The 19,288-nt window shown below is 48.7% G+C and overlaps 1 protein-coding gene across 3 annotated transcripts in view; it reads left to right on the top strand.

The window, feature by feature from the left end:
- Positions 1-19,288, top strand: part of DENND2B (DENN domain containing 2B) — a 147,125-nt gene that overhangs the window by 105,122 nt on the left and 22,715 nt on the right. For all 3 annotated transcript variants that reach the window (XM_041729818.1, XM_041729817.1, XM_041729819.1), the window contains 2 exons: positions 6,964-8,208; positions 11,568-11,704. In XM_041729818.1, coding sequence (XP_041585752.1) covers positions 6,964-8,208; positions 11,568-11,704 — 1,382 coding nt within the window. The remainder of the gene's footprint in view (positions 1-6,963; positions 8,209-11,567; positions 11,705-19,288) is intronic.

Here is a 19,288-nt window from a genome sequence, read left to right on the forward strand (position 1 = left end):
ATGAGGAAGGGGACAGATCTGAGAGATGTGAAGGTTATAGAATTGGTAGGACTCAGTCATTAAGTAGATCAGTGTGTTTAGGGAAGGAGCTGAGTACAGATGCTTGAAGGAATGGGGAACCAAGAAGAAATCTGGACCTTTTCTCTCCTCTGTGGAACAAGTTGGAAAACATGAAGTAGGGGTATCTAGGTGGCACAGTCAGTTAAGCATCTGACTCTTGGTTTTGGCTCAGGTCATGATCTCAGATCATGGGATTGAGCCTCACATTGGGTTCCACACTCAGTGAGAAGTCTGCTTGGGTTTCTCTCTCCCTCTCCTTTTCTCCTCCCCATCCTGCTCTCTCTCTCTTTCTCTCTCAAATAAATAAATTTAAAGAAAGAAAAAGAAAACATGAAGCAGTAAAAGCCGATGGTGGAAGCATATGATGAGACCATGTGAGAAGACATTCAGCCCAGGTGAATGGGAATGAGAGCAAATGGGGTTCTTCTATCTAAGGCCAACCCTCTAGATGGGCATTGGATCCCCATCCCCTTTACCGCCTGCTTAAGGACATTGCTCCTACATTTGCTCTCTCTCATTCTGCATTGATAGCTTTTCTCTCTACTGGATCATTCCAGTCATCATTTAAGCATGCTGTATCATATCTCCTGGTTCAAGTTAACCAACAAAATGCTTCTGTTGTACCACGTTCTCCTCTACCCCCGACCTCATTTCCTTGTTCCCCATTTTAGGAAAACCCTTTGAAAGAAATGCCTTGTCTCACCTTCTCATTCCACTTTCTTCAATTCCTTCCACGCAGGCTTCCCTTCCTACCTCTCTACCAGAATCTCTTTTCTCAAGGTCATGGCATCCTCTGTGTTGCTAAATGTAATGATCACCTGTTTCTCAGTCTTCCCCATACTCTATTGTTAGTAAATTTGACTCAGTTGATCACTCCCTATTTTTTGAAGGTCTCAGGGAATGAGTCTTTATGAATTTCATTCTTCCTTATTACGTGCCCTTCTCTGTCATTCTCCACTGGTTCCTCCTCCCTCTACCTGACTTTGAAGTACTGGAATGCTCTATTTCAGTCCTTGAGTTTCTGTAGCTCCTGACTCTAGATGAGATCATACAGTCATAGAGTTCCATAGTTCAGCTGTTGTGAATAATGCTGCAGTAAACATAAGAATATATATTTCTTTTTTTGAATTTTTGCTTTCATTTTTGTTGGGTAAATACCCAGTAGAATTACTACATCAGATGGTATTTCTACTTTTCATCTTTTGAGGAACCTCCATACTGTTTAACCATAGTAGTTGCACCAATTGACATTCCTACCAAAAGTGCACAAGGGTTCCCTTTTCTCCATATGCTTGCTAATGCTTGTTATTCTTTGTCTTTTGATATTAGTCATAGTCATATAGTTTTAAATAATATCTATATACTGTTGATGACTCCTAGGTGGAGATTTATAACCCTAACTCTATTATTTTACTACATGCTCAGGCTGAAAACCTTGACATCACCCTTGACTTCTCTTCTCTTTTTTTTTTTTTTAAATTTTTATTTATTTATAATAGTCACATAGAGAGAGAGAGAGAGAGGCAGAGACACAGGCAGGGGGAGAAGCAGGCTCCATGCACCGGGAGCCTGACGTGGGATTCGATCCTGGGTCTCCAGGATCGCGCCCTGGGCCAAAGGCAGGCGCCAAACCGCTGCGCCACCCAGGGATCCCCACCCTTGACTTCTCTTTGTCTCTCATCCTTTTATCTAATTCATCAGCAAATCCTATTGGCACAGCTCTCAAAATAGATTCATCTCTTCTGCTCCATTCTAATACAAGCCATAATAATCTCTTGCCTGGATTATTGCAGTACACTTTAGGTAGTCTCTTTGCTGCCATGCTTGCATCCCTGCACTTCGTTCTCTGATGTGACATCAGAGCATATCATTTTTCTGCTCATACATTTCAAGATCTTCCTTTCTCTCTCAGAGTAAAAGCCCAAGTCTTATTATTGGTCCATAGGGTCTTTTGGTGCCTCTCTGACTAATCCCCAACCCTCTCCTCTTCTCTCTCCACTCTGACCACACTAGGCTTTTTGCTGCCCTCAGAATACAGTAAGTATGTAGTTGCCTCAAGCTTTTGCCCTGCTGCTCCTTTGCCTGCAGCATTTCTCCCCTGAGTAAACACAGTGTTTACTTGCTTAAGGTTATATTCACATCATCCCTGGCAGAGGGGCCTGCCCTGATCTCCATTACTGTGAATCTCTCTCCTTTTTCCCTGCTTTATTCTTCTGCATTGTCTCCATATCCATCTCTCAGTGTTGGTTTGTTTGTTGTCTGTTCACTGTAAACAAGTAAAGCCACACTGCCTCTCTCCACCAGACTATAACCTATAGAGAGACTTTGTCTAATTTTAGTCTCTGCTAATCCTTGATGCCTAAAATAGCACCTGGTATATATTTGGATCCAAGCACCACCATTCATGTGGCCACAGTTTCCCATTGCCCATCAAGGGGGCGGGATTATTTTACTTTCACTGCCAGGCTGCATTTGAGAAACTAGAAAGTAGTTAGCTGGGACTGGCTCCTACGAGTGAATGAGCACCCATTCCCATCCATGCCCAGGAGATGCCACCTGCCATGTAAACACTGCCACGAAGAACCATGCATCCTCATTGCCATGTCCCTCCTTAAGCCTCCTTGTTTTCTAGGTTAACAGGTTGTTCTGAGCCCTCCTTCAACTTGGGGCAAAGACTGATGGAAGCTGATTCTATTCTTGGGATTATGGAATTAGTTCCATTTGCAGGGAGTGCTTAGAGGAGATTCTCATGCCAGAGGTCCTTGTAGAGAGAGCGAGATCCAAATATCCAGACCATGGAAGCTAGTCTGTGGGGAAGCTGAAGAGACAGGCACTGGGGATAGAAGATCCAGGGCAGTGTGGTTCTGCAGTGGGATAGGGCAGGCCAATTATGCACAAGGCTGACCTTTCTCACCTGCATCATTTTACTATTACAGCATAGAAAACCACCCAAAAACATAGTGGTTTAGAACACTTTATTACTTCTCATGCTTCTGTGCATTTACTGGGCACTCCCTCTACTGGTTTCCTCTGGAGTCTCTCATGTAGCCAAGTTCCGTTGGGTCCAAGGTGACCTCACTCCCCTGTCAAGCTTACACTGGGGCTGGCTTCTGGCTGCGGGGGCCTCAGTTTAACTCCACATGGCCTCTCATCCTTTAAAAGACTAGACTGGCTTCCTAACATGACAGTCTCAGGGGAGCATTCCAGGTATATGAAGGAGGATTCTGCAAGGCCTCTTGAGGCCTCAAATTTGAGATTTAGCTTAATTTCTACTTCATTCTGTTGGTCAAAGCAAATCACAAGGTCAACCTAGACTTGAAGGGCAGGAAAATAGAATCCACCTTTTGATACCATGAGCCACAAAGGATTTACAACCATTTTAAATTTATTCCTTTCTCCTTCCACCCCAGATGTTCAGAATCCAAGGACAAAGATAAGCTCTTTGTTCTAGGTGTTAGCCACCAAGGTCAACACTTGATGTGTTTTGTGCCTATTCCTTATAATAACCCCCTGAAATGTGTGTTCTTTTAACCTCCATTTTAACAGATGAAGATACTGAGGTTTAAAGAGCTAAAGTTATTTGCTCCAAGTCACAGAACTTGTTGGTGGCTACTCTGAAACGTGAACCCTAAGGCTTTATAATGTTCTTACCCTCTTTTGAGAACAAGTGGCTTAGCATTCCTGGTGAAAAACTTAATACTAATGATACTTAACAGTCATAGTGAGTTATAGTATATGATATCAGTTCACATCCATAGTCTCATTTGCTGATTATGACAACCCTGTGATGTAGTCAGAACAATTTTGAGGAATTGAAACTAAAGGCTTCAGGGCAGCCTGGGTGGCTCAGTGATTTAGCACTTGCCTTTGGCCCAGGGTGTGATCCTGGAGACCTGGGATCGAGTCCCACATCGGGCTCCCTGCATGGAGCCTGCTTCTCCCTCTGCCTGTGTCTCTGCCTCTCTCTCTCTCTGTCTCTCATGAATAAATAAATAAAATTAAAAAAAAAAAAAAAGAAACTAAAGACTTCAGAGTGAGTGGCTTTGTCTCTGATCACATTCTTAAAAAGGTAGAATCAGAAACATGGAGAGAAAGCGGTGAGTTCTACCATCAACTGAGTATCACATGAGGGCTAGGCCTTATTTATGTTGTTTATGAATTTATCCCTAGGACCTTGGAGTGAGTGAATGCTGCCTCCTCTGTGAAGAACCTGGGGTTGCCTGGGCTCCGTGTCAGTCTGGCCAGGCCCTTTCTTCCCTCCCGAGCTGCTAGAGCACACTGGGCCTGGCCCATGTGGGGAGGTGGTGCAGGGAGCAGAGCACCTGTAGCCCTGGCCGCAAATCAGCCATGATACAAAGACCAGAAACTTTAAGGAGAAGGGCCAGGCTCTTCTCTTCATGAGAGGAGAGAATGTAAACTCCAGTTAAAGCAGGCTAGGTATTGAGGCATCGAGCGAATTTCTTACCCAGTGTAGATTTCTGCATGTTGGAACTACTAAGGGAAGTTAGAGAATCACTTGTTTTGAAAGCATGCTGGAATCAGACAGGCCTTACCATATTTCTTTCCCACCTGTGGGAGCCATGCCTTACATACCTGTCTCCCTCCCACCACATAAGTACAGTGCCTTCATGGCCTAGTGAATTCTCACCTTGGGGGTTGAGGAGACATGTTCCCAGGGGAGCATATATCAAAATGTCTGGAGAGATGAGGCATATGCAGGAGGCTTCCTTTAGATGCCTGTGCTCGCCCACTAGCATTTCTGTTTCCTGAGGACATGAATTTTTGTCTCTTTTATTTATTCTTGTGTCTAGGGCCTAGAGCAGGCCCTGGCACATCGTAGGTGCTCACTAAATACCATTGAATGAATCAACACATGTTAAGGTTGTTTTCTATTAAAGGCATCTTCTCCCCGCTCCAAAAGAGAATAATGGAAATTTAGAGTCCTTTGTGGAGTCCAGACACTTCTGGCTTACAAGGCTGGACTAATGACCTTTGGCATCCATGTTTCTGTGAAGTAAATGAGGGACTTAAGGCCTCCCTTGATTGTGAGTAGGTTGGGATCTCCCCAGGCTCAAGTTTGGCGCATTGCCCTGTTGCTGCCTACCCTAGGGAGTGCTGAGGCTTATTCTTTTCACACATCCTTGCTAAGCAGAGTCTCTGGTCATCGGCTTGGCTGGGCACTGAATTTCTCTCATCTGTGCCCATGTACACGTGGGATGGCTCTTGTTTGACTTGCCCTTTTAAAAACAACTTAAGCATGTTGAGGTTTCCTGTTGATCGGGGGCAGCCAGAGGCTATGACCCAACAGGGAATTGTCGGCCAATCCCTGACTCACCCAAGCTCCAGTTTTCTGTGTGTGAGCAAGCAGTGACAGCAGGCTGGCTCAAGGGCAGCTGGCTGCCTTCCTGTGGGTGGCATGGCACTTGAGCCTGTGAGGCTACCGCCCAGCTTTAAGGGCCATAGCATTAGGGTCAGGTAGGCCTTTGTAGCATGCGGTGTTGGCAAGACCCTGCTGTCTTTGAACTGAAACTGTTCGAGAAGAGCACTGAAAGTTGACAGTGGTTACCCTGGCAGACAACTAGAAAAGTGCACTGCAAGGGAAGTCTGCTCATGGTTCTTGTCAATAAGCTCACCTTTACATTTTCCTTTCTTATTTATCCTTCATTCACTGAGCACCTTCTAGTTACTGAGGATGTGTCTGTCCTCCCACCTGGAAGAGACTGTGGACTAGTAAGGAAGAGGTCTAGAGGTCTCGAGGGGGAACAGTTCCCTGATACTTATAAATGCCACATTTGGGACAGGGCTGTGCAAAGTTCTCTGAGAACTTCTCCTGGGTTATGTCCAGGAGCTTAGACATTTCACAAAGATGGCAGAGGCCACTGCCCCCTCTTGAGAGGGGCAGCATAATACTCTGTAAGTTCCTGTCCTGGCTTCCCCACTCACCAGCTGAGGGACCTTGGAAGAGGTATTTAGCCTTTCTGTGGCTCACTGGTTTTCATTTGTAAAGTGGAGGCAGTAATAATAAACAATAATAATTGTGTAGAGTTTTTGTGAAGACTAAATGAGTTCATAATATGTGTAAAACCAGTTATTTAGAACTCTTCCGCATATGCACCAAGACCTATATGTGGATCTAGTGCTGAGAAGTGGCTGGTGCTCATTTGAAGGGGCGCTGCCACTGGAGGGTGGAGCCGCCTGAGGAGGTGGCCTCTGCTCCACAGAGGCATCTTTGCTGACAGGGCAGAGAGGACTCTTTGTTGAGGGACCCTTCTGATGCTTTTTAGACCTTCAGGGATCTGAATTCTGGTCAAGACAGTATGTTGTGCTGCTAACAGAAGTTTCAGGGGAGATGGGGAATTAATTGTTCAGATCCCAGGGCTCAGGTGTATATTTGGGGTGCCTCGGGAAGTAGGTGTCAGAGATGCTCTCTAGCAGCTCCTGAGAACCCAACACCAGCATTCCTTCCCAGTGCCGTGTTCCTTGAGGCTACGTTGGAATATTTATACCGTGGAGTTTGGCGCATGGTACAGATCTGTGCTTTCTCTTTCAGAGGGCAGATCGCTAAACATTTCGCAGCACACCCCTGGCCTTACTGCTTCCCTAGCTGGCAGGGGTTGCTTGTTGGGCTTCTCTCACCTGACACAGAGCTGGCCTCTGTCCCACATGGGGCTCAGGGCCTCTGGGATTGAACTGGGCAGAGAGACCCATTGAGTTTGCCTTGCGGTGGATACAGAGCTGTTCCTCTCGTTGAGGATGGCTTCAAAAGGTGTATTACTTGGAGCTTGGGTGTCCTACAGGAAAGAGATATGGAGTGCTCCAGAAATAGAACACTATGCCTCTGGCTGTCAGGCCACTCACTGCCATGTTCTCTTCTTTTCCTGTTTTCATTTTTGCTGCTTTTAGGTCTCAGTCAGTCTCTCCACCTCCAGTCCTGTCCCCACCGAGGAGTCCCATCTACCCGCTCAGTGATAGCGAGACGTCTGCCTGCAGGTACCCAAGCCGCTCCAGCTCCCGGCTGCTCCTCAAGGACTGGCACCCCCGTGATCTTTCACCCCCAGATCCTCAAGCTCCCTCCCCAGACACTTCACCACCCATCTGTCCCCTCAAGACCACCAGCTTCAGTGATTTGGACAGAAGCCCTTCGGTGTGCAAGAGAGAGGACCAGAAGGACGGTGTCCCGGGGGCAGCCCAGGATGTAGAGGGAGTAGCTGCTTGCCTCCCCCTTGCCCAGAGCACCCCATCCCTAGGGCCAACAACCGGCCCACGGAGCTGCTTTCTGAACCGCACCGGCACCCGTGCCCACAGCCTGGGCATCCGGGAGAAGATCTCAGCATGGGAGGGGCGCCGAGAGGCTTCGCCCAGGATGAGTGTGTGCGGGGAGAAGCGGGAGGGCTCCGGGGGCGAGTGGGCGCTCAGTGAGGGTTGTCCCAGCGTGGCGCCATCCCCCTGCAGCTCAGAAAAAGCCTTCGATTTCAAGGGCCTCCGGAGGATGAGCAGGACCTTCTCAGAGTGCTCCTACCCTGAGACCGAGGAGGAGGGAGAGGCGCTCCCTGTCCGGGACTCTTTCTATCGGCTGGAGAGACGGGCAGGCCGGGGTGAGCCCGGCGCCTTCCTCAGGGGGCATGGCAGCAGGAGAGAGAGCTCCGCAGTGCTGAGTCGGATCCAGAAAATTGAACAGGCCCTGAAGGAGCAGCCGGGCCGGGGCCTGCCCCAGCTCCCCAGCAGCTGCTACAGTGTAGACCGAGGGAGAAGGAAGACTGGGACCTTGGGCACCTTGGAGGAACCGACGGGGAGCACGAGTGTGAGCACTGGCAGCCGGGCAGGAGGAGTGGCCGGAGTTGGGGGGGAGGCAGGCCCACCCCTGGAGAGGGAAGGCAGTGGCTCCACTAAGCCAGGGACCCCTGGAAATAGCCCGAGCTCTCAGCTGCTGCCATCCAAGAGCTCCCCTGATCCCGCTGTGAACCCTGTCCCCAAACCCAAGCGCACCTTTGAATATGAGGCTGACAAGAACCCCAAGAGTAAGCCAAGCAATGGTCTACCTCCTTCGCCCACACCTGCTGCTCCACCCCCACTGCCCTCCACCCCAGCCCCACCAGTCACTCGGAGACCCAAGAAGGACCTGCGTGGTCACCGCAAGTCCCAGAGCAGGTAACGAATGCTCCTCCAGTGTCTCAACAGACGGGCACAGTGGCTTTCTTTTCAATGGAAGATGCAGAAGCAGACTGTAACTGTGGGTTGCAGCCAGGACTGCTCCCTAGGTCCTGAAGCAGTGAATAATTGTCAGGTGGTAACATGAGTTAGGTGAAAAAGAGATCACTCTACCCTTGCAGGATAACGATACATAAATGTGAGTGCGAGGGTGAAAGCAGTTCTTTCAGATGCTGTCTACTGAAGGTGTGGGCTAGATTTGGCCTTTGGGGGATAGTCGGGCTGTGTCTTGAGCCCTGTTGGAATTTCCTTCGTCCCTGTGGGAGGGAGGGGTTGGGCCACCTTCCTTTTAGATAAAAGGACTACTAGTAGGATCTTAGCCTCATGACCACCTGAAATGCCAGCATTAGAAACTTATTTCTTTGAGGGAAGCACCATCCGAATACTGCATGTTGTCATTAACATGGTAGATTGATATATTTAAGGTGATTTTCTCTTTCCTGAGGGCTTCCTGGCATTTAGGGACCCTGGCCCTAGAGGGAGAGGGGATCCTTGGATCCTGAAAGGGGAGACTGGTGGAAAAAGGAGTCAAAGAACATTCTACTGGTTTCTTGCTCATGTCTGAGATGACTTGTCCTGACACTCTCATTGGCTTCCTGGTCAGTCTCAGCACTCCTGACCCTGGACTACCACAATTATAGCTGCTGGAGTTGGGAAAAGTTGACAGGTGTCTTTTTCTCTGAATTGAGGTAGGCTGGGGGCCTGCCTCCTTGGGAGAACCTATCCCCTTCTCCCTCACTGCCTTTCTCTTCTAAACCAAAGTCAGATGGCATTTGGGTTTATTTCACTTCTTGGGATTCTTCCATTGGACCCCAATTTCAGGCTGCATCCAGCATAACCCTTCTCATATAGATAACTGGAATGAGAAAAAGTTCAGCCATGAGAAGAAAACATCAGAAAGTTTCAGATCCATGGGCCAGAAGAGCCCTTGGCTAAGGGTAATCCGATGTTTTGGTTCACCCCAGTGTGCTCACTGGCTTTTAAGTCTTTAACAACCTGCCAAGAGTGTTTGCTTTGTTCTTATTTATCCATTTTTATAAACACCCATAGAAAGCCTGCCATGCACCAAACCTTGTACTGGTTAAGGGGACACAGGGTCAAATAAGATATGGTTTTTCCATTCTTCCATTCTTGATGTGGTACAGGAGATAGATACACAAATAAATCCTAGATGCTGCTCTGTGTGATGTGAATCCCTGTCAGCGTAGGGTGCTAAAGAGACCCAAAGGAAGAGGCAGCTAAATTAGGCTGGGGAGTGATGGAAGCCTCCGTATAGAGGGGGTTGCTGAGCTAAATTTAGAAAAGCAAAAAATTTGCACTTAGCTAGATGGAAAAAGGGAGTGCAGGAGAGTACATCAGCCTGAAGGTTTTATACATACTCCCCCACACATTACATTTATACATTTATACACACACACACACACACACACACACCCCATATATGGTAGGGTCACTTCACATAAGAATTAACTTCGCAAATTGAAACATCTGTGCTCTTGGGGTAGGGGGAAGACCATTCAAAAAGTGCAGGGTATTTTATTTGCCTGTTCAAACAGTGGACATATTCCCTTGAGCATGAGATGGTGAGTTTGTTTCTATTGTGTAAGGTATGAATCTTATATTTAACATACCTTATTTTTAAAAATGCATGCCAAATGTTTCTTCAGGTATTCAACAGAAGGGAAAGAAATCTGTTAAAAAGTCCGGAGAAACTGACTGTATTAGTCTTAATCAAAGACACCGTGTTGGTCTTCAATGTGGTGCCTACCTAAGGGATTTTCAAGGGTAATTTGGCTGAACATGATTTGTATCTCATTTACTGACTCAAGAACTGTATGTATATCCATGAGAGCTTCATCTCAGACCAATAGTTTCTGTGGGCCCACATTCAGGAACCACTGCACTCAACCATTGGATATTTAACTCAGTGAGAAGTCTGGGTCAGAGACAGATTTGTGACCCATCATGGTAAGAATGGTAGATTCAGCGATGGCCATCAGTATTTGGCCCCCAAAAGTACATAGTGAGAAAGAGAATCCTGAAGACAGGACTCTGAGAGACCCTGGCATTTAAAAGACAAGTAGAAAAGGTGAATCTCTCTCAAGATCCTAAAAAGTAATTGCCAAAGAGGCTATTGACTATGTCATAGAGGCGAAGGAAGGAGAGTGCCAATATAGAGTGTTCAGCTGTGTCCAGTGCTCCAGAGTAGCCAGGCAAGCTGAGAACAGAATGTGGTTTTAGGACACCATTCGTCCTTGACTTGTACCCTAAGACTCTTGTGAATTTTTCATTAAACAAGAGAGAAAGGCTGAAATGTCTAATGGTACCCAGAAGAGGAGGGAGGTGTTAGTGGGTGGGAGGAGGTCTTTAGTCCGTGCCTCTCCTTCCCCCCCCTCCCCAGGAGCCTGCTGGCAGCTGCCTTGGAGAGAAAGAGAGGATGCAGCAGGGGTCAAGTCTTAAATAATGGAGGGGAGGAGTAGAGAGTACAGGGGGCTCAAGCTGTCTGAGGTGCTAACAAGCTGTGGTTTGGAAATTTCTGCAGTAGAGGGGATGGCCATTTGCAGTATGGAAAGGAGCAGGTGACTAGCTGAAGGGAAGCTGGGTCTTGGAAGTAGCTTGACTAAAACGGTCCTCCTAGTTCCACCTCAGAAGCACTGTGATTTCTTTGGAGGTCTCAGCCTTTTTTTTGTCCAACAACCCATCTACCACTAGCTGCTTCCCGACCCCCAAACAGCCCTGGGCATCACCCGGCCACTGTTGAGCCCTTACCCCCTGTTTAGATCAAGAGCCCTTGCCAGGATGCAGGCATGATGGGGGAGTCCAGAGGCAGAATGGGTACTCCATTCTTGTGGTACTGGCAGGTGCTTCTCAAGGATGATATGCTCCAAGCCTTGGAGGCCCAGGTCAAAAGCTGACACCCTGGAGCCAGACAGCCTGGGTGAGTCCTGCCTCTTGTCACTTCATCTCCCTGAGCCTCCGTCTCCTCATTCATAAAATGGCACAAGAGCTCGTAGGAATATTGTGAAGATTAATGAGGTACATGTGTGTTTGCTACAGCATCTGACACATAACACCCTTCTTAGCTGTGGGAGTTGTTACTGGCATTATTTGCAGGCACCCAGTCTGGGGCTTCTCAGACCATTTTCTCCTCATTTGAATGGTAAGTTTTGGTCTGTCTTGATGCATTGCTTGGTATCTGGTTGATGAGGAGGACCTCTGGTCTTTGCTGTTGCCCACTCCCCCAACAAGGCAGTGGAATCTAGTTTTGATGGAATGACTCCTGCTCTTGTTATCCACAGAAAATCCTTTGAGTTTGAGGATGCATCCAGTCTCCAGTCCCTGTACCCCTCTTCTCCCACTGAGAATGGTACTGAGAGCCAACCCAAGTTTGGATCCAAAAGCACTTTAGAAGAGAATGCCTATGAAGATATTGTGGGTAAGCTGTGGCTGAGGTGGTGGGGTGGCTCATCTCTGGAGGCTGCAGGACAGGAACAGGAGGGACACTCCCAGCTTCCGCTTTATTCACCATAGGCAGATTTGGCCCGGCTTCTGGAACTTCTCGAGAAAATGGGCACCAGAGGAAGCAGCTTAGCAAAGACTGAGCAGCTAAGAAATTAAAACCTGACCTTGAATGAACTGAAACCCACAGGGCTTCTGGGACCACAAAAAAAGGGAAAAACCACACCATCCTTTTTTATTTTATTTTTTTTTAATTTTTAGAAGGCTTCCTTAGTTGTGTGTCCTTCCTTAGCTGTGTGTCCTTAAGCAAATCACTTTTCTGAGGCCTTTGTCTTCTCTTACGAAGTGATGATGATGATGTTAGAGTGTTGGCGATAATGGTGATAATAGTAATAATACTTCAAAGGATTATTCTTAGGACTCAATGAAATAAAATGTTTATCCACATACCTAGCACAATGCCAGGTCCTTGGTATCTCTCTCTCCTACTTTCTCTTAAAGCAAGTGGTGTCGAGAAAGCATCTGCTTGCAAACAAGCTTAGACCTCCTCAGTTTCACAGATGCTGACAGAAGACACAAGACTCTTGGATTGGAGACAAAGGACTTTATTACTCACGACACAGCAGGCAGCATGAGCTCTATGTTCACGTGGGTTCATGCCAGGTCACATGAGCACTGTGGAGGAGGTCCAGGTAGAGGCTGTACATGCATTGGGTCTGTGTCCAGCTGAGGAGCTCCAAGCTTAAGGAACCCAGTCTTTTCAGGGAGTGGCCAGCAAATGTGCCCAACCTTTGCCCCACAAAGAGACATTATCTTTGTCCTGGTCAGAAAACAGATCTGCCTCTACCCTGGAGAGAGACACTCTCTATGTCTTCTGAGGTCATTTGTTATACGTCTGTGAAATAGTATTGCAGATAGTTCATTCTTCTTACTCACAAGTCAGAAATGTAAGGTGCTGTGGAGGATTGTCCTTCAACAACTGGGAGGACTCAGTATTGGCAAACTTGTGTTCCAGAGTCCACGAAAAACCAACAGACTGGGGTGGGGTGCATTTATTTGGGGCTTTTATTTTAACCCTGGCCTCATTCTCTTCATGGGGTACTTCAGTTTTGTTCAAGTAATGTGTGTGTGTGAGTCGGTCACTGGAGAAGAGAAGCGATGTATTTGTGCACTTGACCCCTCCTTTCTCATCTCTGTGTTAGGCCTTGAGGCTGGAGATGGTAGTCTTAATGAACACATTAGAGAGAGAAATGGCCCTGCGGAGAACCTTTCAGATTTTCCTAAGACTGGGGAATCTTTGGAAGGAGAGATCATCTATTCCCTCATTTGCTCTGAGACACCAGTTTCATCATTTTCTCTTTATGACTTGCTGGGCCAGCATTTCTGGGGAAATAGCACTGCTTTCCCCAGGAACAGAGTGTAGGATATAGCCATCCAAAATGAGGTCATAACAGGAAGACTGTGGGAGTGGGATCCCTAGAATAGAAAAAGTGTTTAGGGAGGGAGGCATTTTCCCTTAACACTGGGAAAAAGCTTTGTACACATGGTCTCCAGAGTTGAGGTCAAGAGCCCTGGGGATGGATCCGAGGCACATCCTCATCTTCCTCCCCACTCTCGTTGCAGGGTACATTCCTGTTTCCTCTAGTTGAGAAGAAATCGGAATGTATTCTTGCTGCCCGGGGCCCTTGGGAGAACCTGGTGCAGCTGCTGCAGTGGACAGAGGAGGCTCTAGTTCTGAGCTCCTGCCCCCTCCCCGCAAGACAAGCTCTGCCCACGCTGTGAGCCTCTTCTCTGAGAAGGCTCTGCAGCCTGTCTGGGCTGTCCAGGGATTTCAGGTGGGGAGATGAATGTTTTTATATCAACTGAACTTAAATAAGAGAAAGAGATGCTTCAGACATTATAGAAATGTTTCTCCCTGTCCAGAGTTCTGTGATCCCAGGCTCTGTTTGGGCTTGTTTGGGGACCATGTCTGGTGGGGTGGAGGGAGATGAGAATTGGGGAGGGCTCTGTCCTGGGCAACAGAGTTGTTCTCTGGTCAAGTTCTCTTGGTCAAGTTAGAAGAAGAGGAGGGAGGCAAGGATATCTGGGTCTCATCCTCCAGACTCAGGAGAGGGGTCTTTCTACCATGTTGGGATGCTGCACGAGGAGGGAAGGAAATACCAGAGCAGCATAGATGCTTCCTGAACGGATGAGCTAGAGCTAGGGGTAAGGGCTGGGATGGGATGAGGCTGCAGTGGGGGCGTGTTCCTTAGCTGCTCACCCAGCTTCTGGATCTTTGGACCATTGTGCAGAGAGTAGGGGAGGAGTACTCAGGAGGATGTTGGAAGGAGAGCAGAGGAGTGACCCAGGCATCTGGGTTTGCTTCAGCTTTGTGGGGTAGGGGTCTGGGGGTGTTCAGCATTTGTAGCTAGTTCAGTGCCTGGATACGGCTTCCTTCTTCATATCCCCCACAACAGTGCTGACTGAATTTCTAGACCAGGGATGCTAGAGGTAAATATAAGAGAGAATATCTCTTCCTCTTAGATTCCAGTTGATCTGTCCCTTTCTCCTTCCCTGGAGATAGGCCCAAGAATTTGGACACCCCCACCCCCACCCCCAGAGGCTTCACAGGGCCCTTGTTGCTGAACTGTGAATGTCAGTTTCACTTTTGTCTGGGATTGACCAGTACCTCGGACTTCCCAGGAGCCTTCTTTTCTTTTCTTGGCTTAGCCTGTGCACTGTGAGGTTAAGGTTGCTTCTGGTTCTGTTTGGATTAACCAACTCTTATGCTGCCTTGCTTGCACAGGACAGACAAAGCTTTGTTTTGGGTGTGTGATAATAGGGCTGTGGGGGGCAGGGAGCACCCGGGTTAAATCTCCACCTTGGGGACCAGCTGATTGGATTGGAGTTTCTGGTCTCTTAGAGGCTGAGGATCATTTGGCCCAGAAACTAACATGTCTTCTCTGTGAGCAATGGACTTGAACGAGGGGCCCTGGGGAATTTGTTGGCTTCCTGCCTACACCAGGCATGACGCCTGGGGACCTGGGGTGGGATATTCCGAGACAGGCTGAGGTTTATCCTGCTAATTTGCAATAGAGGGGTTCAAATATAAAGTTACTGCTTTGCCACTTCCTGGGGGCTGTTAATTCTCGCCTGTCCAATTTGACATCTGCCCCTGGAAGATGCTGCTATCCTACAAAGCCTTATAATCATTTGCATTTTGAGCCTGACACTTAAAAATGCACCCGAGGAAGCAGCTTGTTAGGGAGTTATGTGGAGTGGCCTCGGCGCCTGACCAGGGAGCCTGGACTGCATTCCTGCAGAGATTCCCACTCCCATCAGCTAGTTGGGGCTGAGGGAGAGTTTCCAGGAACTTGAGCTGGATGGGAGCTGGGGACAGGGTCAGTCAGCCTGACTGCAAAGCTTTTTGAGCAGCTTGCTCTCTCTGGCTTCTCTCATTTGTCCCCAGGCCGGAAAGTAGTAAGGAACAGAGGGTACCTAACAACACTGAGGCTGCAGCCCAGAGGTGCAGCCCAGGGGACGGTGCCTGGGCAGTTGGAGAAAGGTGTCTAGGCTTGGAGGGTGGGGAATAGTTGACCCCTAAGAGCTCCCTATGTGATGTGCTGTGTGTCATGGGGGTTGGTGGGGGGGGGGGGGGAGTTGGGCCTTTATCCTGGACCTCTCTCCAATGCTTGAAGGAGGGGAAGAGGCTGAGCACCGGCAGAAACAGCTGGATGGAACTGGGAGAAGTTTTGACAAGGAAGCTACAGACGGGGGTGGGGGTGGGGGGCTACCAGGGTGTGGCCAGGGAGCTTAGGATTCTGGTAAGAGAAGTTCTCAGAAAAACACCCAGTGCTCATCCCGTTTTCTGTATGTTGGTAAATTGAACACCAATAAAAATTAATTTAAAAAAAAAAAAGAAAAGAAACAAAACCCAAATAAAAAAAAAAAGAAAGAGAAGTTCTCAGTGTCTGTGCACACACACACCTTTCCTCCTAACTGGTTCTTCCAGTTGTGTGTGTGGTTAATGACCAAAAGAGCTGTGGGGAGGAGTGGAGGCAGGGCTGGTTTCTTCCTTCAAGAGGATCAGTGTGATAAGTTTGGGCTCTGACAAGCCCCTTTAAAAGAGTGCAAAGCAGAAATTCTTGGCGATGCCCTTGTTCCATATCTCATCAGCGAAGCTGGGAAGGGTTGAGACCTCTGGCTTCCCCAGCTGGGCTTGATGAGATGGGGCTGCTCTGGGTCAGGCTGCTGGAGAAGAGGGCCTACCTCTTCTCCCTCTCCTCAGGCAGCCAGTGTGGATCGCCCTCAAGGTATCTGTGCATGCGGGAATGCAGGTGACAGTCTGGTGGCCTGCCAGGCTTCTTGTCTCCCTCTCTGCCCCTGCTAAATCTTCACCATGTCTCTCCACTCACCTGTAGCTTCGCCAGCCTTGCTGTAGTCCTGCTTCCCCCCACCAAGCCCGATTCCCCAGCCCTCCTCCTCTCTTGACTCTGAGCCATTGCTTTGGGATTAATTTTCTCTTAGCAGGTTCAGGTGTGGTTCTCCTCAGGGCCCGCTTGGCCTCTGCCTATTATCCCCATCCCTTGGGCATCCTTATTTCCTGGAAGGATGACTGGGAGTATGTCCACGAGACAGCTCCAAAACGGTGGCCAAGAACAGGAGAGTAGCAGGTGAACTAGGGCTGTGAGGGCCTGGCTAAGGCTGCGGAGACAGGACTTGGGCTGGGGCCAGCAGTCATTTCCTGGAGCAGTGATGAGTGGCCTGGTTCTATCAGAGAAGATTTTAAACATTGCTGAAAAAGAAAGAGGCTGGTGTTGAGGCTGGGAAGCAGGGGAAACAGGCTTTTGAGGCTTTCCTGAATTTCATTGCCAGAGGCAATATAAGAGTTGAGATCCTGGTGTTCCCAACTGTTCTCTTTCAGGTTGTCATTGATGTGCCTCAGTGTTGCATATTTGTTACTTCCTGGGCCTCAGTCTCCTGCATCTGTTTCTTGGAGCTTTGGACTTTGTATCAGTGTTCAAAGGTCTGATTCTTGGGAAAGAAAGAAGGAAGAGAGAAGGTAGGAGGGAGAGAAAGGAAGGAAGGAAGAATGGAGGAAAGAGAGTTTGCCTTGGGAGTCATGTCACGGCACTCAGAATCTGTTAAGAAGTTTAGAAACATCTATCTAAAGCAGTGATTCTGAACAGGGCAGGGGGTAATTTCATCCATCCACCCATTTGTATTTCCTTCCTTCCTTCCTTCCTTCCTTCCTTCCTTCCTTCCTTCCCTCCCGCCCTCCCTCCCTCATCCCCCCCCCCCCCCCCCGCCCCTGCCAACTCCATCTATGTATGCATTTATCCATCTGCTCAAGGGACATTTGACAGTGTCTGGAGACATTTTTGGTTATTACAACTGAGGGGATGCTACTATCATCTAGTAGATTGAGGCCAGGGTTGCTGCTAAGTATCCTTGGAATGCACAGAAGAGCCCACCACAACGAGAATCATCCCAACCCCAAATGTCAGTACTTTGGAGAAACTCTGATCTAAAGGAGTTGAGACCAGGTCATCCTGTTGGTTCAGGGATGATGATAAGGACTCTGGCTGGTCATCCAGCCCAAGAAAGTTTGGATTTGATGAGCTTGGAATAAATGTTCTTTCTGCCTTTCTCTGAACAATGATGCTCTAGTCCTATTTTCCAGGATCAGGAATATTGTGTCCTGGCACTCCTGATCCTCCCACCTCATCAGTACAGGTTCTATATTGGAGAGGGACCAAGAAGTACTGAGTCTATCCTGTATCCTCCCTAAGTACCCAGAGTGGGGTAGGCTGGCTGCCAGTTTTGTTGCTTGGCTTCTTGAGGCAGGGTTGCTAGGCCGGCTCTGCTTAGTCAGGACTCTGGAATGGAGACCAGTCATCTTTATAGCATGACTGTGTTACAGGAAAACGTCTGCTCAGTTGCTGGGGACTCTGCTCAGTGCTCGGAATCACTTCATCTAGTCCTAGTTCCAAATCCTATCTTGACCCATTCTTGACTCAGACCTTCAAGAGATTTATGTTGCTCCTCTGGCAGCCCGATGAGCTGTGACAGAAATTGTCCTTCACACCTTCTCCTTCCTCCTACCTCTGTGAATTTATTTCCTAAATTCAGTGTTTCTTTCCATGGTAGTAATGAGTAGATACTCCCAGTTTAGAGGGGAATCTTGACTCTGGAAATTGAGAATTCTGTAAGCATACAGGGGTTTGTTTTTCTCCTGTGTCCCATCCTAGGAAAGCCTACACTCCCAGTGGCCTTATTTCTAGTCCTGTAGCTCTTTCTTCTGCTTGTTCCCTGAGAACTAGTATCGGGATTCCTCTGGGGTGCAAGGCACATCTAGGCGTCTGTAGGGCTCAGCAGCTACCAGGCTCCATCCTGCTGCTGAACGGAGAGAAGAGGAATGAGCCCTGTTCTCTTCATGTATGCTGCCCCCGAGCAGAGGGTGGCATACATGTTGGCCACTGGTGCCTAGGTCCCAAGTCCCAGACAGAGACATTGATTTGCAGGGAGGATATGGAAAGACAAGGGAAAGGGGAGCAGAGAGCTGTATTCACTCACAGTGCCCACAGATCTGCTGCAGAATTGAGCCAGGACTGCCCTGGCACCTGGTGTTCCTGGTGTGTAGGGAAGTCCAGGTATGTGTTGCAGGGAAAGGGGCAGACAGGTACGGCTGTCTGGGAAGGAGTGGGAAGGAGTCTGATGGGAAGGAGTCGCTTTGACGAGCGGGGACTATGCCTTTGACTTCCTGAGGTTGGCTGGTAGTGCCCATCTAGTGTCTCCTGCCAGGCATTGAGAAGCGAAAACTCCCCTCCTCCCCTCTTTGGCCCTGATGGCTATCAGTCCTGTCACACAGCCCCCATGTCACAGCAGGAGGTCTAAGTCCAAAAGGGGAGCAAAGACTGGTCTCTTCTTGCAGAAGAGACCAGTGGTGGAGGAAACAGAGTGACACCTGGAGGAAACAGAGTGACACCGTAGTGAGAGTGGTTCATGGAGCAGATCATGACTGAGCTGTCACTGCTCCACTGACCCCTGGTCTGCTGTGGGGTTACCCGTGTGCCAGATAGCAGACCTGCCCTGAAAGAATGGGTGCACAGTACAGTAAGGGAGAGGGAGGCCCGGGAGTGCTCTTTGTAGTTGGTTAGTGTCCATCCATCCCCATCCCCCAGCGTGGGTCCTCAGGGAGCATCAGTAGCAGGACAGTGTGTGACCTCTGGAAGCCTTTCCTACCTTGTGCTGTATATCTCTGGGGTTTTCACAGCAGGAGGACTGGAGCCAAGGAATGAAGCCTGGTGCTGGCTTTGTCCCCTGGCTGGGCACAGGCAGGGGTAGCTGAGCCCGTCTTGTGCAATCTCTGAATTTATAAAGCAGAGGCCAGACGAGGCTGAACTGAACAAGGGGCGGGGGGTTTGCTTCTGGACTTGGAGCCGGGATCTGTTTGTAGCCTCCCCGCTGCAGACGGGCAGCTGTATGACTCACGGCCTGAAGGGCCAGGCAGAAGGCATTCTCTCTGGTTCACAGGAATTCTGCTTGTTTATTTGTGAGTGCGTGTATTTCCTCCTTCCCT

Source organism: Vulpes lagopus, chromosome 15 (assembly GCF_018345385.1).
Source record: "Vulpes lagopus strain Blue_001 chromosome 15, ASM1834538v1, whole genome shotgun sequence".
Classification (NCBI taxonomy): Eukaryota; Metazoa; Chordata; class Mammalia; order Carnivora; family Canidae; genus Vulpes; species Vulpes lagopus.